Below are 24185 nucleotides of genomic sequence, written 5' to 3'. Positions count from 1 at the left end.
TAATGCGCCCTATAACACATTATGCCACAGTAATGCCCCTTATAACACATTATGCCATAGTAATGCTCCTTATAGAACATTATGCCACAGTAATGCCCCTTATAGCACATTATGCCACAGTAATGTCCCTTACAAATTCTGCCCATGTAATGCCACTTACACATTATGCCCTGGTAATGCCCCTTACACATTATGCCCCAGCAATGCCCCTCACACATTATGACCACCAACCTCCAACTCACCTACCCCTGTGTCCCTCTAGCAGCAGGGCTCCTTAGCGGCCAGGCTGCTAGAGGGACACAGGGGTTGGTGAATTGGGCTGCAGCAGCACACAGATGTTTCAGGAAGCTGCTGCTGCTCCTCCCAGAATGCCATGTGTGATTTCATCATGCCCGGCACCGGCATTCTGGGAGACTGGGACTCCCAACCATGGTACTAGCTGTTGCTGTACTATAATGGCGGTAGCTGCCATTATATTAGATGGTGCCAGCAGCCCAGATGATGGCTCGCCAGAGTCGGCACCCCTTCATGTCCAGCGTCCGCGTTGTATGCCCCCCTTCCCGGTTGAGGCCCTGGCATCAAGTATTGCATTTAGCATGTAATGCATTCTGCCCCTCTTCACAGCATTTATTGACGATGTATGAAAAAATATCACAAAGGACAGCTCTCGCAATAAGAGCTGTCCTTTGTGATAGAAGGGCGTCTGTGTTTAAGACCCAGGAGTCCTTTTGCGCATGTATCAAGTGCAAATTGGTACACAAAGCGAATAAAAGCCCGTGGGCCTCTAATGGGTAACGCCATGTAATGATGGCATTACCCACCGGGTCAAAGCTCCGGAATATAATACCTTCTGGTTCTTGGTGCATATGCGAAAAGCGACCAAACTTCTGAAAAATAAATATTTTCGGAGATTTTGACTGCAAAATACCACTAGATGCACCCCAACCTATCTCTCTTAAAGCTCTGATAAATCGCCCCCTTGTTACCCATCTGTCTAGAGCAGGGCTGGCCAAACGGGTCCTCGAGGTCTACCAACAGTTGATGTTTTCCAGGCCTCCTGGAGATCTTTAGAATTGTCACTTAGGAATGAATGCAGCACCTCTTAATTAGTAATGACTACACCTGTGCACCAGCTAGGTGGTCTGGAAAATGTGAACTGTTGGTAGATCTCGAGGACTGGTTTGGCCAGTCCTGGTCTAGAGGGTGTCCTTACGGAGGGAAGCACAAACTGCAACTGGGGTCAGTTGTATGGCTGACATGAAGACTAGACCCTTCCACCCAGCTAATAGCTTATTCATCCCTTTCCCAGGTAAACCACCATGTGACCTAAAATAAAGCACAAGGTTTTTCTTACCTGCATCCAGATCCCCTACCTGACATATCTAACCATTATAGCTGGACTTCCTGTCCCTGATGGGCCTGCTTTGATAGCCCCTAAACTGAAGGCAAGCAGGTGACCAAAGGTGGTCATACTTTCCTTTCACTGTCCTATTATTATGTTATTTATATTACTACAGTATATACAAAATATTCATCCAGAAGACTTCCACAAATTATAAATTAACAGTGAAGAGAAAAGCAGGTACAGACTGTTTCCTAGTGTTATTACACATTTAAAAGCTTCATTATTACACCCACTGTTTCCCTGTGAGACATGAACTCAACTTCACAACAATTTACTCTCCGGAAGAGGGATTACTCCGGCAAGGAACTTGGGATGACTACAGCAACGTTCCTTCCAAGTGTTCCTACTTTCCACGTACAGTAACGCAGCCAAAATGTAATAAAGTATAACTTTCATCTCCGGACTCCCTGCCCTGAGCCGGTTCTGTCATCTAACATAATTAAGTACATCTTCTGAAAAAATGACAAAAACAAATTGTAGTTTTAAATAACCGCTACAGTAGTTAGTTTTTTGTTTTTTTTTGTTTGTTATTTTGATACTAATTGAAAAGAACATTTAGATGACTGATTTTATCGTTAAAGGTAATTGCAGGAAAATAATGGAGGTCAATTTTAAACAAAAGTAAAAAGAAATAAGATACAAAACCTTCCGTAGATTAAATGAATAAGTGTCCTGCGACTTCCCCTGGAGAATTCTCTTTACCTGCAGTCAAACAGGAAATGGTTTTCTACAGTATTAAAATATATATACAGTACATATCTAAGTGTATCCCAGGATGGTTATAACAGAAGAAATTCAATGAAAAATGTGCTTTGTTATTTGAAGAAAGCATTTTTTGCAAGGTACAGTAATTGTTTTCCATATTTTTCTTTTATTAGTCTTCAAGATTTTTATATATTTTTGTTTTGTTTTGTTTTTTTACAAGTGGAAGTCACTGAACATGTATGCAGGGGTGTATCTAGGAGTCCAAGCACCCCAGGCAAAGTAAGGGACTGACGCACCCCCTTATTTGAAATGGGGAAGGCACATGTGCCGAAAAAGGCATGTGGCCACACAATAGTGCTCCCAATTAAAATTACACCACACAATAGTGCCCCTTACATTACATCAGACAATAGTGCCCCTTACATTACACCACACAGTAGTGCCCCTTACATTACATCACACAGTAGTGCCCCTTACATTACATCACACAGTAGTGCCCCTTACATTACATCACACAGTAGTGCCCCTTACATTACACTACACAGTAATACCCCTTACATTACATCACACAGTAGTGCCCCTTACATTACACTACACAGTAATACCCCTTACATTACATCACACAGTAGTGCCCCTTACATTACATCACACAGTAGTGCCCCTTATATTACACCACACAGTAGTGCCCCTTACATTACATTACACAGTAGTGCCCCTTACATTACACTACATAGTAATACCCCTTACATTACATCACACAGTAGTGCCCCTTACATTACATCAGACAGTAGTGCCCCTTACATTACATCAGACAGTAGTGCCCCTTACATTATATCACACAGTAGTGCCCCTTACATTACATCACATAGTAGTGCCCCTTACATTACACCAGACAGTAGTGCCCCTTACATTACATCAGACAGTAGTGACCCTTACATTATATCACACAGTAGTGCCACTTACATTACATCACACAGTAGTGCCCCTTACATTACATCAGACAGTATTGCCCCTTTCATTATATCATATAGTAGTGCCCCTTACATTACATCACACAGTAGTGCCCCTTACATTACATCACACAATAGTGCCCCTTACATTACACCACACAGTAGTGCCCCTTACATTACATCACACAGTAGTGCCCCTTACATTACATCAGACAGTATTGCCCCTTTCATTATATCATATAGTAGTGCCCCTTACATTACATCACACAGTAGTGCCCCTTACATTACATCACACAGAAGTGCCCCTTATATTACATCACACAGTAGTGCCCCTTATATTACATCACACAGTAGTGCCCCTTACATTACATCACACAGTAGTGCCCCTTACAATACATCACACAGTAGTGCCCCTTACATTATGTCACACAGTAGTGCCCCCTACATTACGTCACACAGTAGTGCCCCCTACATTATGTCACACAGTAGTGCCCCTTACATTACATCACACAGTAGTGCCCCTTACATTACACCACACAGTAGTGCCCCTTACATTACATCACACAGTAGTGCCCCTTACATTACATCACACAGTAATTCCCCTTACATTACATCACACAGAAATTCCCCTTACATTACATCAGACAGTAGTGCCACTTACATTACATCACACAGTAGTGCTCCTTACATTACATCACACAGTAATTCCCCTTACATTACATCAGACAGTAGTGTCCCTTACATTACATCACACAGTAGTGCCCCTTACATTACATCACACAGTAATGCCCCTTACATTACATCACATCACACAGTAGTGCCCCTTACATTACACTACACAGTAATACCCCTTACATTACATCACACAGTAGTGCCCCTTACATTACATCACACAGTAGTGCCCCCTTACATTACATCACACAGTAGTGCCCCTTACATTATGTCACACAGTAGTGCCCCCTACATTACGTCACACAGTAGTGCCCCCTACATTATGTCACACAGTAGTGCCCCTTACATTACATCACATAGTAGTGCCCCTTACATTACATCACACAGTAGTGCCCCTTACATTACATCACACAGTAGTGCCCCTTACATTACATCACACAGTAGTGCCCCTTACATTACACCACACAGTAGTGCCCCTTACATTACACCACACAGTAGTGCCCCTTACATTACGTCACACAGTAGTGCCCCTTACATTACATCACACAGTAGTGCCCCTTACATTACATCACACAGTAGTGCCCCTTACATTACATCACACAGTAGTGCCCCTTACATTACATCACACAGTAGTGCCCCTTACATTACATCACACAGTAGTGCCCCTTACATTACACCACACAGTAGTGCCCCTTACATTACACCATACAGTAGTGCCCCTTACATTACGTCACACAGTAGTGCCCCTTACATTATGTCACACAGTAGTGCCCCCTACATTACGTCACACAGTAGTGCCCCTTACATTACATCACACAGTAGTGCCCCTTACATTACATCACACAGTAATGCCCCTTACATTACATCACACAGTAGTGCCCCTTATATTACATCACACAGTAGTGCCCCTTATATTACATCACACAGTAGTGCCCCCTACATTACATCACACAGTAGTGCCCCTTACATTACATCACACAGTAGTGCCCCTTATATCACATCACACAGTAGTGCCCCTTACATTACATCACACAGTAGTGCCCCTTACAATACATCACACAGTAGTGCCCCTTACATTATGTCACACAGTAGTGCCCCCTACATTACGTCACACAGTAGTGCCCCCTACATTATGTCACACAGTAGTGCCCCTTACATTATGTCACACAGTAGTGCCCCCTACATTACGTCACACAGTAGTGCCCCCTACATTATGTCACACAGTAGTGCCCCTTACATTACATCACACAGTAGTGCCCCTTACATTACATCACACAGTAATGCCCCTTACATTACATCACACAGTAGTGCCCCTTATATTACATCACACAGTAGTGCCCCTTATATTACATCACACAGTAGTGCCCCCTACATTACATCACACAGTAGTGCCCCTTATATTACATCACACAGTAGTGCCCCTTATATTACATCACACAGTAGTGCCCCTTACATTACATCACCCAGTAGTGCCCCTTACATTACATCACACAGTAGTGCCCCCTACATTACACCACACAGTAGTGCCCCTTACATTATGTCACACAGTAGTGCCCCCTACATTACGTCACACAGTAGTGCCCCCTACATTATGTCACACAGTAGTGCCCCTTACATTACACCACACAGTAATTCCCCTTACATTACATCAGACAGTAGTACCCCTTACATTATATCATACAGTAGTGCCCCTTACATTACATCACACAGTAATTCCCCTTACATTGCACCACACAGTAATTCCCCTTACATTACATCACACAGTAGTGCTCCTTACATTACATCACACAGTAATGCCCCTTACATTATGTCACACAGTAGTGCCCCTTACATTACATCACACAGTAGTGCCCCTTACATTACATCACACAGTAATGCCCCTTACATTACATCACACAGTAGTGCTCCTTACATTACATCACACAGTAATGCCCCTTACATTACATCACACAGTAGTGCCACTTACATTACATCACACAGTAGTGCTCCTTACATTACATCACACAGTAATGCCCCTTACATTATGTCACACAGTAGTGCCCCTTACATTACATCACACAGTAATGCCCCTTACATTACATCACACAGTAGTGCCACTTACATTACATCACACAGTAGTGCTCCTTACATTACATCACACAGTAATGCCCCTTACATTATGTCACACAGTAGTGCCCCTTACATTACATCACACAGTAGTGCCCATTACATTACATCACACAGTAATGCCCCTTACATTACATCACACAGTAGTGCTCCTTACATTACATCACATAGTAATGCCCCTTACATTACATCACACAGTAGTGCCCCTTACATTATGTCACACAGTAATGCCCCTTACATTATGTCACACAGTAGTGCCCCTTACATTACATCACACAGTAGTGCCCCTTACATTACATCACACAGTAATGCCCCTTACATTACATCACACAGTAATGCTCCTTACATTACATCACACAGTAGTGCCCCTTACATTACATCACACAGTAATGCCCCTTACATTATGTCACACAGTAGTGCCCCTTACATTACATCACACAGTAGTGCCCCTTACATTACATCACACAGTAATGCCCCTTACATTACATCACACAGTAGTGCCCCTTATATTACATCACACAGTAATGCCCCTTATAATTCATCACACAGTAATGCCCCTTACATTACATCACACAGTAATGCTCCTTACATTACATCACACAGTAATGCTCCTTACATTACATCACACAGTAATGCCCCTTACACTACATCACACAGTAGTGCCCCTTACATTACACCACACAGTAGTGCCCCTTACATTACATCACACAGTAATGCTCCTTATATTACATCACACAGTAGTGCCCCTTACATTACACCACACAGTAGTGCCCCTTACATTACATCACACAGTAGTGCCCCTTATATTACATCACACAGTAGTGCCCCTTACATTACATCACACAGTAGTGTCGGTTATTCATGTTGCACCACACAGTGTACCCCTTATACACATTACGCCACACAGTAGTGCCCCTTACACTACATCACACAGTAGTGCTCCTTACATTACATCACACAGTAATGCTCCTTACATTACATCACACAGTAATGCCCCTTACACTACATCACACAGTAGTGCCCCTTACATTACACCACACAGTAGTGCCCCTTACATTACATCACACAGTAATGCTCCTTACATTACATCACACAGTAATGCCCCTTACACTACATCACACAGTAGTGCCCCTTACATTACATCACACAGTAGTGTCGGTTATTCATGTTGCACCACACAGTAGTACCCCTTATACACATTACGCCACACATGCCCCTTATTAACATTAAAAATTGAATATGAAAGATTGTAAGCTCTTGAGGCCTGTTTTTTAGTATGCCCATACTTTAAACCCACTTGGAGTCTTTGGCTGTAATCCTTCCTTTGCACAGCACTGGAACACAGCTCATTCCCAGCCTGGAGGATATAACAACGAGGGGTAACACTGATAGTCATCTGTCCCAGACAGTTGGTGCTGGGGGAAAGCCATGAGGGTACTAATTGCCAGCGGTGGTGGTGGGAGGCACTGCCCAGAAGGGGAAAACACATACATATACTGCCTTTATTTTATTCTACCACCTGGACACGGGTGGCTCCGCTGGGCGGTGCATCTCAATCTGCTGGCGCACATGTCAATTGCCATCCTTTCCAATGTGTAGGTACCCGGGGCGCTTTAAAAGAGGAGGAGGCCCGGGTGCAGCCTCCTCCATCGGAGGTGTGCAGTCTGGAACATGGGTGCCCCCCCCCTTCCACCCCAAGGTAGTGGGGCCCTCCGGGGGTCCTCCCTTTACCCATGTGGGCCCGTCCAACCCTGCCCCCTAGTAATGCACCAGGTCACATTACAGCATGCTACACAGTTCCCCCAGTTCATATTATTACATGTTGCTCGCCGTCCTCCGCGATAAGCATCCCATCACCATAACAACATACATATGCAGTGCAATATGTGGCTTCTACTTGGTGAGAGCGGATATAAGATAAGCCTGTTTTAATCTTTATTTGTATCTCTGATGACAGTGCAGTAAAGACACTGAAACGTTGGATGCTAACAAGCCTATTGCCTCTTCTCGAGTGCTAACCGAAGTGCTACACTCCTGTGTGACTACATGTCTATCTGTCTATCTATCTATCTATCTATCTATCTATCTATCTAGCCACACACACACACTGTACATATAACTTTATGATACTGTATAATGTATATATATATATATATATATATATATATATATATATATATATATATAACATACATAGCTTCCAAATTTGGTAGATAGTTTCACTGTAAACTAATCTTAGGCAGTCTATAGCTCTGGAGGCTGCTGGGACTTGTAGTTCCACAACACCAAGAGAGCATCAGGTTGTCGTTCTCTGCTTTAAAAGAACTCAAACAAGGGTTCTAGAGCAGGAAAGAGTCATATGTCACCCAGAGGTAATGTGGCATGCTGACAGCGGCATATGTTGATCCCATTAACCGTGATGAAAAACAAAGCAGCAGCAGTGCTGAGCAGGTTAGGAGGAAGTGGGAGGAGGAGATTCTGTACGACGCGGTGGAATACTATCCACAGGAACATAACGAAGTGGTATTTAGGGACATGTGTTTAGATTGGAGGGCACATTCGCAGTGCAATCAGAATGAATGGCATGCTGCAGCCGTAGCTCAGAGATCACCAAGAATATTTGCTGAAAGGGGTTAACCCATTACTGCTTACCAGAGTTTGTTTTGGCCTTACAGATTTAATGCCCAAGGAGGTAGAATTACTGCTATGGGATAAATTTCCCCAGTTACAGATATTCCCCTTTTATATTATAAAAAAAAGAAAAGAAACAAAACATTTTTTTAAAACACACAATGGCCCTCATTCCGAGTTGATCGCTCGCTGACGTTTTTTGCAGCGCAGCGATCAAGTGGAAAAGCGGCAATTCTGCGCATGCGCTAAGTACTTTGACACAAAACTTTGCAGTTTTACCCAAGCTCGAGCAACGTTTTTCAGTCGCTCGAGTGTTCGTAGTAAGTTTGACAGGAAGTGGGTGTTTCTGGGTGGCAACTCCGCGTTTTCAGGGAGTGTGCTAAAAAACGCAGGCGTGCCAGGCAAAAACGCAGGAGTGGCTGAGTGGCTGGCCGAACGCTGGGTGTGTTTGTGACGTCAAACCAGGAACTAAACAGACTGCAGTCATCGCAAGCTAGGAGTAGGTCTGAAGCAACTCAGAAACGGCATGACATTTTTCCTGTGCAGTTCTGCTAATCGTTCGCACTTCGGCTAAGCTAAGATACACTCCCAGAGGGCGACGGCTTAGCATTTGCACTGCTGCTAAAAGCAGCTAGCGAGCGAGCAACTCGGAATGAGGACCATTGTCTATAAAATACATATTTAGAAAACACATTTATTTACTTAAAAGTAATAGGTGCATATATGTGCTCCTGGCACCCCTCTATGCTGCCAGCTAATAGACATCGGGTACCATTTACTGTTATAAAATTTGATTGAATTTATAGGAATCTGTCAGAATGTTGGAGATATGCAGTCAAATTCAATAAAAATAATAAAAACGGTTTCAAATTAAGATCAGATAAGTAAATTAAATTGAATTGTCAGTGTGCATAGTAATTGCCCAACTCGTCCCTGAATTACACACGTTATGCCGGTATACACAGGAAAATTTCTGCGTGTGTGGGGTAAGCTTTTGATTTTTTTTTTAGACATAATCCAATTTGTTTCTGTCCGGCTCTGTAAAAATTAAGGGACTAATTCAGATCTGATTGCTGGGCTGCATTTTTTGCAGCCCTGCGATCAGATAGTCGCCGCCTACAAGCGGAGTGTATTTCACTGTGCAAGTGTGCGATCGCATGTGTAGCAGAGCTGCACAAACTGATTTTCTGCAGTCTCTGCGCAGCCCAGAACTTACTCAGCCGCTGCGATCACATCAGCCTGTTCAGGACCGGATTTGACGTCAGACACGCTCCCTGAAAACGCTTGGACACGCCTGCATTTTTCCAACCACTCCCAGAAAATGGTCAGTTGCCCTCTTCCTGTCAATCTCCTTGCGAACGCCCGTGCGAATGGATCCTTCGCACAAACCCGTCGCTGACCGGCGATCCCCTTTGCAGCCGTCCGTCGTGCCTGCGCATTGCGGTGCATACGCATGCGCAGTTCAGATCTGATCGCCCGCTGTGTGAAAACGCACAGCAGCGATCAGATCTGAATGACCCCCTAAGTGTTTGAGGCAAACGTCACAAGCTACTATCAAAAATGGTTACAGGTCTGTAATGTCTCAGTAGCTTTGGCTTGCGTACAAAAGGCCTATACACATACACACTAGAAGATTTTTTCCAGCTATTTGAGCGATAACGACGGTTTTGAACGATCTATCGTTTAAATCGTCTAGTGTGTACACAGCGAAATCAGATCTGATCGCTGCTGTGCGTTTTTGCAGAGGTCTGCGACCAGATAGCAGCCACCTATAGCGAGAGAAAACCCGCCCCATGAAAGTGTGCGAATGCATGTGTACGCTGTGCGAAAAGTTCGCCAGACAGTTGACATTTGCAAATCCGTTCGCAACTCACTCACCATCTAATGATTTTTTCCAGTGTGCGCAGTCTGTGCGCAGCCCAGGACTTACTCCTACAGTGCGATCAGAACAGGCTGATCGGGGCCGGAGCTGACGTCACACACCCACCCTGAAAACACTTGGGAACGCCTACGTTTTTTCTGACACGCCCAGAAAATGGCCTGTTACCACCCCCAAATGCCGGCTTGCTGTCAATTAACTTGCGAACGCCTAGCGATCAAAATTTTTGCACCACTCTGTCGCTTTTTGGCGACACGCCTGCGTATTACGGTGCATACGCACGCACAGTCATTCGATAATCGGCCGCGGTGTAATTTTGTACAACAGTGATCGGGTCTGAATCGTGCCCGATGAACGATGCGCGCCCCCACACTCTTTTGAAGCGGGACGTCAGTCGTCCATACATGCATCTGCATACTCTCAATCCCAGTCGTTCAGATCGTTTGTATAAATCACTCCGTGTGTACACTCAATATTGTTTGTCAGGGAGTTCAACAGAAATCGCTCATCTTTCCCATCTTTCAAGTCTTCTAGTGTGTATGGTATGGGCCTTAATGTACAAACGTCTTGCTCCTGAGTCCTGAAATCTAGGGGTAAATGTAATAGCATGGGAGTTCTATTTAAGATGGGATGTTGCCCATAGATTCTACTTCTCATTTATCTAATAATTCTCTTTTTCCACCAAACTTATTACAGAGTTATTGCTGGGGCAATCCGGGTCCAAGTTTGGTGGGGAAAGGTCTGAGAAAAATAACCAGGATTGAACCCAGCCAGGTCCCGGGTAACGGTGCAGTATAAATGTGCCAGCAGAGGGAGGATCCGACAATACCTTGGGTGCTGCTTGCGATGTGAACGGCGTTTCAAGCCTCTGTCACATGGCTTGAAACATGTTCAAAAACCCAGGTCCAGCGGCAGCACCAGATGCGTGGGCTGCAGCGCTGTCCAAAGTTCAAATAGAGGAGCCACACCAACTGCCACCAACTGCCACTCCAAACTGACTCACTGGCCGTTGGTGTGCCTCCCCTATTTGAACTTTGGATAGCGTTGCAGGCCCACCTCTGGAGCTGCCACTACCCAGGTCAAACCTGGGGTTTTTATAGGGGGGGGGGGGGGGGGGATTAGGTGGGAAAGGTGTATAAATACGCTTCCCAGAATATTGTCGCAAATTAGAGCACAGTATTGACTTTTGGGGAGAAAAAAACCCATAAAGTTAGAAAACTAAGAAGTTGTGAATGATCAAAGCAAAGAAATAGACTTTAATTGCACATATATATTTCAAGTGACAGTTTATGTTTGCACGCTGTACGTAAATACCACAGAACACAGCTGGCTTCATTCCATCTGGACACTGGACTAAAATCATCGCTTCCTCTCGGACTGTCTAGAAACCATCAGTTATTTTAGCCGGGTATAAACCCGTGGGACTGTATATGAAAATGTATTTGTGTTTCCTAGTTTCTTTATGCGTATTTCATTTCCACAGCAACTAAACGGGAACACGGTAGCTTATGTGCTGCTCTCATGCTTCAAAGCAGATGTCCACCTTTAAGTGAATGACATCTCAAGGAACTAGTGAAGCTCAAAACTAAAATGTCATGTATGAAGGTAATAAATACCTCATTCAGTATTAATAATCTGATATTCCAATGTAGCTTTGAAATAAAAAACAATGGTACATTTATTAGAGCATTACCTTTCCGACTAATAATAAATACATAAAGCTATATTCTACATCCTCAGGTCATTGGACCTAATTCATACTTGATCGCCACTGTGCATTTTCGCACAGCAGCTGATCAGGTCTGAACTGCGCCCTGCGATCGCCTTTGACAGGCAAAGGAGGTCGCTGGGTGGGAGGGGGCGGGCCGGCGGCGTTTGGCCACCGTTTTAGGGGCATGGTCCACCGTACAGGAGGGACGGGCCACGGCAGCTGCGTCACGTCACACGCAGCCGCTGCGACCAGGACAGCGACAAGTAGCTCCCTGCCAGCGTGCAGGAGCTGTGATGGTAGGGAGCTACTCTTCAAGTACAAAAGCATCGCCGCTGTGTGATGCTTTTGTATTTGTGCGGCGGGGTAGAGCCTGACATGCGGGGCGGACTAGCCCTGTGCTGGGCGTCCCCCCGCATGTCAGGGGAGGTCTGATTTAGGCCCATTGTCTTAATTGGATTTGATACAGATCAAAGAGCTGCATTTCCATTTTCCAGTCAGTAGATGTTCTTGTCATTTTTAAAGTTTACATGCAATGGACACAAAGCGCTCCCAGTTATGGGTCTTATTCAGCATGGACTGCTAATTAGAGAATTCGCAAATCGATCGATTATTGAACGACTGGTCATGTGCACACACGTGGGTAATCGTAAACACAATGTAGCCACTGTTTGACTTACAGGAAGCCGGCGTTTCTGGGCGGAAACCTGACATTTTCTGGGTGTGTCGGGAAAAATCCAGGTGTGTCCAGGCGTTTTTGGGGAGGGTCTTCGAGCCGGTCTCAGTTGCAAAATACTGGCAGCCTCAGACCTAATTACATTTGCTCAGAGGGCAAAAAATCTTCATGTTTCGAGAAATTGCGCATCTGCGAATAGATGGTGATCTGCATTGCATTCGCAAACTTGCACGGGGCGTTTTTTCTTCCTGTCGGGCGGCTCCTTTCTACTTTCACACAACGGCAATTTCTCAGATTAGCGATCCATGCTGAATTAGGCCCTTTGTCACTAATGCCTGGTGAACTAACACAAAATGGCTGCCAACACTGTATGTGAACAATGGTTAAAAATAAAAAAAATTATTTAAATGAAACAGGTAAAAATAGAGAAGGAAAGAAGATTCACATTTACAGCAACTAAAACAATATAATATATAGAAACAGCTCTGACAAGGATCGCATAGCAGTTAATAGTAACTGACAGTCCATCTACTAGCTACCGACATCACACACAAATGCTACACACAGAAGAGCTTTCTCTATGAAGGACGTGCTGTGAAGATACAACTTATTTCCTACCGTGAGCCATCCGATGGAACCAATAGTATCCAAAGTCTACGCCGAGGAATGTCAGCCCCCATGTCCACACAGAATCCCAGGGCAATTCCGCCAGCCTGTAGTGGTTCCATACGTAAACATAAGTGGTCACTTCTACTCCTCTGAAAGCAACACTGTTTAACAAAGAAAAACATTTTCATTAACACGTAATAGACCGTTTGTAAGTCAGAAAAGGCTTGAATATATATTACCAATAAATATAATTATAATCTAAAAATGGCAAATTTCCAAAATTGCGTGTGAAATGTGTCATACTTGCTGACGTTCTGTCTGCCCTTACAGGAGGAGGCAGCAAGATCAGCTCAACAGGAAGTGGGGCATCAGCATAGGCGGACGGTGAGGGGGAATGTAAGCACAATAGCATCATTGCAGCCCCCTTCCCCACTATACAAATGGCCAGATTACCGTCACTGTAAAGCAGGGGGCGGGGCTATGATGACTCGCTCTGCAAGCGAGCGGATGAGGGGTGGAGCGGGGGGTTGGCCAGCTCTGGGAGACTTTGGCTTTTTTTTCTGGGTGGCCGAGAGTGCCGCCCCATTTTCGGGAGCCTCCCAGCCGTTCTGGAACATAGTGCATTATGTATGTGAAAATCAATGACTCTCCAGCTGCTATGAAACTACAAGTCCCACAATGCCCTGCTAGGAGACAACTGAATAAATTATGAATTGCTGTATCACTTTTTTATCCGCCATTGCAACTCGTGGCGAGGTACAGTAGATAGTTAATGATAAGGAGCCAGTCACCTCCCAATAATGAGCGGGACCCATAGTGTGGAGATAATTTAAGAATGTGTATATGGCCATACTTATTATATAGGACAACTAGGCACCTGCCCGGGGCAGCCTGTTCAGTGGACAACACAGAAATAACTTTATATTTATGATATTCACTTTATTTATTTTTATTACATTTTTTCAGCAACCTGGTTAAAACCACCTAGTTTCCTCAATAAAAATGAGAGGGCCCAGCTGTTCCCATGAGAGGGTGCAGAGATCAGCCCAGCTGTTCCCATGAGAGGGCGCAGAGATCAGCCCAGCTGTTCCCATGAGAGGGCGCAGAGATCAGCCCAGCTGTTCCCATGAGAGGGAGAAGAGATCAGCCCAGCTGTTCCCATGAGAGGGAAAAGAAATCAGCCCAGCTATTCCCATGAGAGGGAAAAGAGATCAGCAAAGCCGTTCCCATGAGAGGGTGCAGAGTTCAGCCTAGATGTTCCCATGACAGGGAGAAAAGATCAGCCCAGCTGTTCCCATAGGAGAGAGAAGAGATCAGCCCAGCTGTTCCCATGAGAGGGCGCAGAGATCAGCCCAGCTCTTCCCATGAGAGGGAGAAGAGATCAACCCAGCTGGTCCCATGAGAGGGCGCAGAGATCAGCCCAGCTGTTCCCATGAGAGGGCGCAGAGATCAGCCTAGCTGTTCCCATGAGAGGGAGAAGAGATCAGCCCAGCCGTTCCCATGAGAGGGCGCAGAGATCAGCCCAGCCATTTCCATGAGAGGGAGACGAGATCAGCCCAGCTGTTCCCATGAGAGGGAGACGAGATCAGCCCAGCTGTTCACATGAGAGGGTGCAGAGATCAGCCGAGCTGTTCCCATGAGAGGGCGCAGAGATCAGCCCAGCTGTTCCCATGAGAGGGCGCAGAGATCAGCCCAGCTGTTCCCATGAGAGGGAGAAGAGATCAACCCAGCTGTTCCCATGAGAGGGCGCAGAGATCAGCCTAGATGTTCCCATGAGAGGGCGCAGAGATCAGCCCAGCTGTTCCCATGAGAGGGCGCAGAGATTAGCTCAGCTGTTCCCATGAGAGGGCGCAGAGATCAGCCTAGCTGTTCCCATGAGAGGGAGAAGAGATCAGCCCAGCCGTTCCCATGAGAGGGCGCAGAGATCAGCCCAGCCATTTCCATGAGAGGGCGCAGAGATCAGCCCAGCTGTTCCCATGAGAGGGAGACGAGATCAGCCCAGCTGTTCACAGGAGAGGGTGCAGAGATCAGCCGAGCTGTTCCCATGAGAGGGCGCAGAGATCAGCCCAGCTGTTCCCATGAGAGAGCGCAGAGATCAGCCCAGCTGTTCCCATGAGAGGGAGAAGAGATCAACCCAGCTGTTCCCATGAGAGGGCGCAGAGATCAGCCTAGATGTTCCCATGAGAGGGCGCAGAGATCAGCCCAGCTGTTCCCATGAGAGGGCGCAGAGATCAGCCCAGCTGTTCCCATGAGAGGGCGGAGAGTTCAGCCTAGATGTTCCCATGAGAGGGCGCAGAGATCAGCCCAGCTGTTCCCATGAGAGGGCGGAGAGTTCAGCCTAGATGTTCCCATGAGAGGGCGCAGAGATCAGCCCAGCTGTTCCCATGAGAGGAAGAAGAGATCAGCCCAGGCGTTCCCATGAGAGGGCGCAGAGATCAGCCCAGCTGTTTTCATGAGAGGGCGCAGAGATCAGCCCAGCTGTTCCCATGAGAGGGCGCAGAGATAAGCCCAGCTGTTCCCATGAGAGGGAGAAGAGATCAGCCCAGCTGTTCCCATGAGAGGGCGCAGAAATCAGCCCATTCATTCCCATGAGAGGGAGTAGAGATCAGCCCAGCTGTTTCCATGAGAGGGCGCAGAGATCAGCCCAGCTGTTCCCATGAGAGGGAGAAGAGATCAACCCAGCTGTTCCCATGAGAGGGCGCAGAGATAAGCCTAGAAGTTCCCATGAGAGGGCGCAGAGATCAGCCCAGCTGTTCCCATGAGAGGGCGCAGAGATCAGCCCAGCTGTTCCCATGAGAGGGAGAAGAGATCAACCCAGCTGTTCCCATGAGAGGGCGGAGAGTTCAGCCTAGATGTTCCCATGAGAGGGCGCAGAGATCAGCCCAGCTGTTCCCATGAGAGGGAGAAGAGATCAGCCCAGCCGTTCCCATGAGAGGGCGCAGAGATCAGCCCAGCTGTTTCCATGAGAGGGCGCAGAGATCAGCCCAGCTGTTCCCATGAGAGGGAGAAGAGATCAGCCCATTCATTCCCATGAGAGGGAGTAGAGATCAGCCCAGCTGTTTCCATGAGAGGGCGCAGAGATCAGCCCAGCTGTTCCCATGAGAGGGCGCAGAGATCAGCCCAGCTGTTCCCATGAGAGGGCGCAGAGATCAGCCCAGCTGTTTCCATGAGAGGGCGCAGAGATCAGCCCAGCTGTTCCCATGAGAGGGCGCAGAGATCAGCCCAGCTGTTTCCATGAAAGGGCGCAGAGATCAGCCCAGCTGTTCCCATGAGAGGGCGCAGAAATCAGCCCATTCATTCCCATGAGAGGGAGTAGAGATCAGCCCAGCTGTTTCCATGAGAGGGCGCAGAGATCAGCCCAGCTGTTCCCATGAGAGGGCGCAGAGATAAGCCCAGCTGTTCCCATGAGAGGGAGAAGAGATCAGCCCAGCTGTTCCCATGAGAGGGCGCAGAAATCAGCCCATTCATTCCCATGAGAGGGAGTAGAGATCAGCCCAGCTGTTCCCATGAGAGGGCGCAGAGATCAGCCCAGCTGTTCCCATGAGAGGAAGAAGAGATCAGCCCAGCTGTTCCCATGAGAGGGCGCAGAGATCAACCCAGCTGTTCCCATGGGAGGGCGCAGAGATCAGCCCAGCTGTTCCCATGAGAGGGCGCAGAGATCAACCCAGCTGTTCCCATGAGAGGGCGCAGAGATCAGCCCAGCTGTTCCCATGAGAGGGAGTAGAGATCAGCCCAGCCGTTCCCATGAGAGGGCGCAGAGATAAGCCCAGCTGTTTCCATGAGAGGGAGAAGAGATCAGCCCAGCTGTTCCCATGGGAGGGCGCAGAGATCAACCCAGCTGTTCCCATGAGAGGGCGCAGAGATCAGCCCAGCTGTTCCCATGAGAGGGATAAGAGTTCAGCCCAGCTGTTCCCATGGGAGGGCGCAGAGATCAGCCCAGCTGTTCCCATGAGAGGGCACAGAGATAAGCCCAGCTGTTCCCATGAGAGGGAGAAGAGATCAGCTCAGCTGTTCCCATGGGAGGGCGCAGAGATCAGCCCAGCTGTTCCCATGAGAGGGCGCAGAGATCAGCCCAGCTGTTCCCATGAGAGGGCGCAGAGATAAGCCCAGCTGTTCCCATGAGAGGGAGAAGAGATCAGCCCAGCTGTTCCCATGGGAGGGCGCAGAGATCAGCCGAGCTGTTCCCATGAGAGGGCGCAGAGATAAGCCCAGCTGTTCCCATGAGAGGGAGAAGAGATCAGCCCAGCTGTTCCCATGGGAGGGCGCAGAGATCAGCCCAGCTGTTCCCATGAGAGGGCGCAGAGATCAGCCCAGCTGTTCCCATGAGAGGGATAAGAGATCAGCCCAGCTGTTCCCATGGGATGGCGAGAAAACAGCCCAGCTGTTCCCATGAGAGGGCGCAGAGATCAGCCCAGCTGCCTCCATGGGAGGGCGCAGTGATTAGCCCAGCTGTTCCCATAAGGTGGCACAGAGATCAGCACAGGTGATGGCACGGAGATCAGCCCAGCTGCTCCCATAAGGTGTCGCAGAGATCAGCTCAGCTGTTCCCATAAGATGTCGCAGAGATCAGATCAGCTGTTCCCATAAGATGTCGCAGAGATCAGCTCAGCTGCTCCCATAAGGTGTCGCAGAGATCAGCCCAGCTGCTCCCATAAGATGTCGCAGAGATCAGCTCAGCTGCTCCCATAAGGTGTCGCAGAGATCAGCCCAGCTGTTCCCATAAGGTGGCACAGAGATCAGCACAGGTGATGGCACGGAGATCAGCTCAGCTGCTCCCATAAGATGTCGCAGAGATCAGCCCAGCTGCTCCCATAAGATGTCGCAGAGATCAGCTCAGCTGCTCCCATAAGGTGTCGCAGAGATCAGCCCAGCTGCTCCCATAAGGTGTCGCAGAGATCAGCCCAGCTGCTCCCATAAGGTGGCGCAGAGATCAACCCAGCTGCTCTCAAAAGATGGCGCAGAGATCAGCCCAGCTGTTCCCATAATTCTTTGCATGACACCACAAAATAGCTGCACACTCATAAATCACCATTATTAAAATTATTATTTTCACAGCGCGTAATATTATTTCCCATACTCTAAGTGTTATTTCCAGGGGCAGAAACCCTGCAATTCCTGCTACTTCTTCAGAATATAAAAATGTTCTAGTGACCACAAAAAAAAAAAAAGTTATTGTTAAAGAGAGAGCAGTACAAAGCCTCGTTACCAGATGGAGACCTGGCTGCGCAGATGAAAAGGGCATGTTAATAGTATGGTTTCAATTGTGTTGTTTTTTTCTCTCGGGATAATAGGGAGCTGCCATTTGCAACACAAAGTAAAAGGCCCGGTAACTGAAATCTCCTGTTTCCTGCACAGGTGCCAGGCGTTAAACAGACCCTCAATTTACTGCCCTGTCAGTGAGCACAATGGCGCTGACACAAATCCATCTGACACACAGCCACAGAGCAGCCAAAATGGCCGCTTTGTCTCCTATTCCATGCTGCACTACGTTCAGAGGAATGAGGCACTTTACTGCAACAAGATACAGACGAGGGGAACTTGCAGAGTTCTTAAAGTGTTAAACTCTGTTCCAAACTAGGAGACTTACGATATTTATGACCATTTGATAAGGGCAGTATAGTCGTCATAAAACATGGGCACCCAGGTGCACCAACATCTGCCCTTTCGCAGGGAGATTACAAAATGAGGCACACATGTGCCACATTTTCCACATGCTAAATTACCTTTTATGCTACTGGGTATAATGGGCGTATTTATCAAAGGGTAAAAAGCTTTACTGACAGCAAAATACAGCGCTGGGGTGTTTTTGCCACCCTATACATTAATGGGCTGTGCACAACAGAATTAAAATTTGTCTGAAGCCTACACAACAAAGATCGTGGCAACACAATCGCGTAACAAAACATTTGGAGGAGATAGAAACAGAGAATTTGACGACAGATAAGAACCACTTGGCCCATCTAGTCTGCCCATTTTTACCTTTTGGTCACCTCAACCCTATCTGTTCCTTAGGTCTTTGTAAGGATATCCTTATGTCTATCCCAAGCGTGTTCAAATTGCTCTACTGTATTAGCCTCTACCGTACCACCTCTGATGGGAGGCTATTCCACCTATCCACTACCCTTTCTGTGAAGCAAGTTTTCTCAAGTTTACTTGAGAGTTATCAAATCTTGGAGAGAGCTAAAGTACCAACCACTCAGCTTCTAGGCAATGCTTAGTACATACCGCCCTTGTCATTTTACAGTCTGTGTTTGAAAAATGACAGTCGGGCGCTGTTTGGTTGCTGTGGGCAACGGCTCCTTTAATCTCTATCCAAGATGTCCCTGTGTACCCGCCTCCCCCTCACTTCACAACCAGCACTAGGACAAACAGCGTGGTGTCCCCTAGAATTTTCCATTGACCAGTACTAGGATTTACCAGCTAGGGTGGTGGAGTAACAGGGTGGAAACATGACTTACTGCAAACCAGCCCTAGGCCTCCTAGGAAGACTCAGCAACATGTTGATGATAGGGCTATTTCCCACACACCTGGAGGCACATTCAGGTGTGAGTTTTCTAGCTACTGCTGTTGCTATCTTTTGCCGTTTGCAATTGCGATTATATGGAAATATGGGCAGAAGCTAACCTGAGCATATAGACGGCCACTGCAGTTGCGTCATTTCCATCCAACAGGGTCAAATCGGGTCATGCCGCGTGCAGACGTTCCTGCTTTTACCCGACCATTCCCCTTTACCACCCCCAAACTCTGTCTTCCTATCACTCATTTTACGACTAATTCCTTGGTGCAATCACAGTTAACTCGCTGCACATGGGCCCTGCGGCTCAAACGCATGTGTAGTAAGAAAACATCCACCGATGTGCGTACAATGGGGGGTTATTCCGAGTTGATCGCTAGCTGCCGTTGTTCGCAGCGCAGCGATCAGGCTACAAATCGGCATATCTGCGCATGCGTATGCACCGCAGTGCGCTGGCGCGTCGTACGGGTACAATGAGCATCGTGGGTTTGCACAGAGTCTAACGAACATTCCTGTCGCACGGCCGAACGCAGGAAGATTGACATGAAGGGGGCGTTTCTGGGTGGCAACTGACCGTTTTCAGGGAGTGTTTGGCAAAAAGCAGGCGTGGCTGAAAAAACGCAGGCGTGGCTGGGCGGGTGTGTGACATCAAAAGTCGTCCCTCCGTCGTTAGAATCAACACACACGAAGAGTAACTACAGGGCTGGTCTTGTTTTGCACAAAAAGATTTTGCAGGCGCTCTGCTGCACAAGCGTTCGCACTTCTGCAAAGCGAAAATACACTCCTCGGTGGGCGCGACAATGCGTTTGCACGGCTGCTAAAAACTGCTAGTGAGCGATCAACTCGGAATGACCCCCAATAGCCGCTTTGCGACCACTTCTGAATGAGCCTCCTGGGGAAAGCAGTTAGCTTCCCGACAGACGGGATCCCAGCGGTCGATATACCAACGCTGGGATCCCGAAGGAAGACTAGATACAGACGCCGCTCGGGATGCCGGCATCCCGATCGTTCTGACAGCGGGACGCACTGGCGTCCTGCCGCAGGGGAGGGGGGTTAGGTGTAGGCAGGACAAAGTGGGTTAGGGTTAAGGGGCAGCAACGGGAAGGTTAGTGTTAGGGACTGGGAAGGGAAGGTTAGGTTTAGGAACATAGAAGGGGAGGTTAGGGTTAGGCATCAAGTGGGGAGGGTTAGGTTTAGGTAGCGGGGAAGGGAGGGTTACGGTTAGGCACCAAGCAGGGAGGCTTAGGTTTAGGCACCCACAAGGGAGGGTTAGGGTGGGGGGCAGAGGAGGGTTAGGGGGCTTAATGGGGGGCTGTCGGGATTCTGATGGACGGGATGCTGCTGTCGGAATTCTAACCGCCGGCATCCCGTCCATCGGGAAATCATACTGAACCCCCTCCTGGTGCTGTGGGTGTGGGGTTTATAAATACTGTTTAGAGAATACAAATATTACAGTTCTTTACTGGCTCACTAAGGGGGAATTCAATTAGACCCGGTAATTTATCGGGTATGAAAAAAGCCGGTAGTCTTGAGCTTTAATGCACGGGGCTATTCAATTTGAGCTCTTTTTATCTCGTCAGAATCTGGGTTCCCTGACTTACAGTATGCATTAACATGGTTCGGGCACCCCACAACAGGCTATTTATCAGGAATTTATTTTCAGGTCTGCTCACCCCGCAAAGAAATTAAGTGCAGCCTGCGGGGACTAATTGAATAGCCCTGAGGGATCAATTAGCCTGTAGTAAGTTGCCGTGGCTAATTTAATTTCCCCTAAAGGCTCACTATAGGTCCCAGCTAACATGGTAATGTCAAATTTAATAGCTGCCAGAGCATGGTGGAACTTGGAGAACCACAAATGCCAGCATTTCCTGGCCTCCCATGCCAGCTGGGAACTTCAGTGTACCAGTAAATTCTTAATAAAATTAGAACAATGACTGGAAACACACAGTGAAAAAAGTATTTTATAAAAAAAAAAACACTCCCCACAACACACCGTTGTTCAGCCCTGTGTTGCTGACATCCACATGGAAAGGGTCCATGTAGGCACACAGGCAAAAGATAAAAGCCACACATACGACACACAACTACCCCTAACCAGTCTTGCCTACCCTCCCAGAATAGCCCGGATCTGGCCCGCACTCCACACACTACCCCTTCAGCTTTTGGTGAAAGTGGGTGGTCCAGGGGGGTTTGAGGCGGTGACGCAATTTGCCCTGAATTGCATCACCATAGCCACGCCCCCTGCTCTACAGTACAGTGCCTGTTTCCTCAGCACTGTAGAGTGTGTGTGTTTCGGGGGGAAGGGTGGAGCGACGATGATGTGTTCTCAAGGCCACTCCCCTGGTATGCCCACCACCCTGTCTACCACATCCCCGACAAACCCAGTAACCATTGGCCACGCCCCCTATGCGTGGACTGGGCTCCCCTTCCTGGAAGAGGGGGCAGCCAGGTCAGCAAGTATGCCCCTAATGGGTCCCATTACAACAGAGGGTTCACTCCCGGCCACTGCTATAGGAATACATTGTAATGATCTGATTGGTCAGAGAGTGGGAGCAGCCGTGCTTTTGTATAATCAAAAAACAAAACTATTATATATTACACATATATACAGTATATATGAAAACTAGTGATGAGCGGGTTCGGTTCCTCGGAAACCGAACCCCCCCGAACTTCACCCATTTTACACGGGTCCGAGGCATACTCGGATTCTCCCGTATGGCTCGGTTAACCCGAGCGCGCCCGAACGTCATCATCCCGCTGTCGGATTCTCGCGAGATTCGGATTCTATATAAGCAGCCGCGCGTCGCCGCCATTTTCACTCGTGCATTGGAAATGTTAGGGAGAGGACGTGGCTGGCGTCCTCTCCGTTTATTCATTGTTGAGTTGATGCAAATATTTGTGCTTGCTTATATCATTGTGGGGACTGGGGAGCAGCTTTATATTAATATAGGAGGAGTACAGTGCAGAGTATTGCTGATCAGTGACCACCAGTTTTATCCGTTCTCTGCCTGAAAAAAACGCTCCTTATCTGTGCTCAGTGTGCTGCATATATCTGTGCTCACACTGCTTAATTGTGGAGACTGGGGAGCAGCTGTATTATATAGGAGGAGTACAGTGCAGAGTTTTTCTGACAGTGACCACCAGTATACGTTGTCTGCCTGAAAAAGACTCCATATCTGTGCTCAGTGTGCTGCATATATCTGTGCTCACACTGCTTTATTGTGGGGACTGGGGACCACCAGTATAATAATAATATATAGGAGGAGTACAGTGCAGAGTTTTGCTGACCAGTGACCACCAGTATACGTTGTCTGCCTGAAAAACACTCCATATCTGTGCTGCATTGTGTAGTATATAGTAGGAGTACAGTGCATAATTTTGCTGACCACCAGTATATAATATATAGGAGTACGGTACAGAAGGCCACTGCTGTACCTACCTCTGTGTCGTCAAGTATACTATCCATCCATACCTGTGGTGCATTTAAGTTTTGCACAGTTTGCTGACCACCAGTATATAATATATAGCATTACGGTACAGTAGGCCACTGCTGTACCTACCTCTGTGTCGTCAAGCATACTATCCATCTAGATTCTCATTCTATACCTGTGGTGCATTTCAGTTGTGCAGTTTGCTGACACAGTGACCACCAGTATATATAGCAGTACGGTACGGAAGGCCACTGCTGTACCTACCTCTGTGTCGTCAAGTATACTATCCATCTACATTCTATACCTGTGGTGCATTTCAGTTGTGCAGTTTGCTGACACAGTGACCACCAGTATATATAGCAGTACGGTACGGAAGGCCACTGCTGTACCTACCTCTGTGTCGTCAAGTATACTATCCATCTACATTCTATACCTGTGGTGCATTTCAGTTGTGCAGTTTGCTGACACAGTGACCACCAGTATATATAGCAGTACGGTACGGAAGGCCACTGCTGTACCTACCTCTGTGTCGTCAAGTATACTATCCATCTACATTCTATACCTGTGGTGCATTTTAGTTTTGCAGTTTGCTGACAGTGACCACCAGTATATATACAGCGACCTTGGTGCGCCTCTTTTTTTCTTTGCATCATGTGCTGTTTGGGGACAATTTTATTGAAGTGCCATCCTGCCTGACACTGCAGTGCCACTCCTAGATGGGCCAGGTGTTTGTGTCGGCCACTTGTGTCGCTTAGCTTAGTCACACAGCGACCTTGGTGCGCCTCTTTTTTTCTTTGCATCATGTGCTGTTTGGGGACTATTTTTTTGAAGTGCTATCCTGCCTGACACCGCAGTGCCACTCCTAGATGGGCCAGGTGTTTGTGTCGGCCACTTGTGTC

General features: G+C 47.4%; 1 protein-coding gene across 1 annotated transcript in view; it reads right to left on the bottom strand.

Moving 5' to 3' along the window:
* AGMO (alkylglycerol monooxygenase) overlaps nucleotides 1-24185 on the bottom strand; it is a 375267-nt gene that overhangs the window by 316776 nt on the left and 34306 nt on the right. Inside the window, exon 3 of the mRNA XM_063925088.1 lies at nucleotides 13351-13502. Coding sequence (XP_063781158.1) covers nucleotides 13351-13502 — 152 coding nt within the window. The remainder of the gene's footprint in view (nucleotides 1-13350; nucleotides 13503-24185) is intronic.

This window comes from Pseudophryne corroboree, chromosome 5, assembly GCF_028390025.1.
Source record: "Pseudophryne corroboree isolate aPseCor3 chromosome 5, aPseCor3.hap2, whole genome shotgun sequence".
Classification (NCBI taxonomy): Eukaryota; Metazoa; Chordata; class Amphibia; order Anura; family Myobatrachidae; genus Pseudophryne; species Pseudophryne corroboree.
This window is presented reverse-complemented; position numbering and strand designations above follow the sequence as displayed.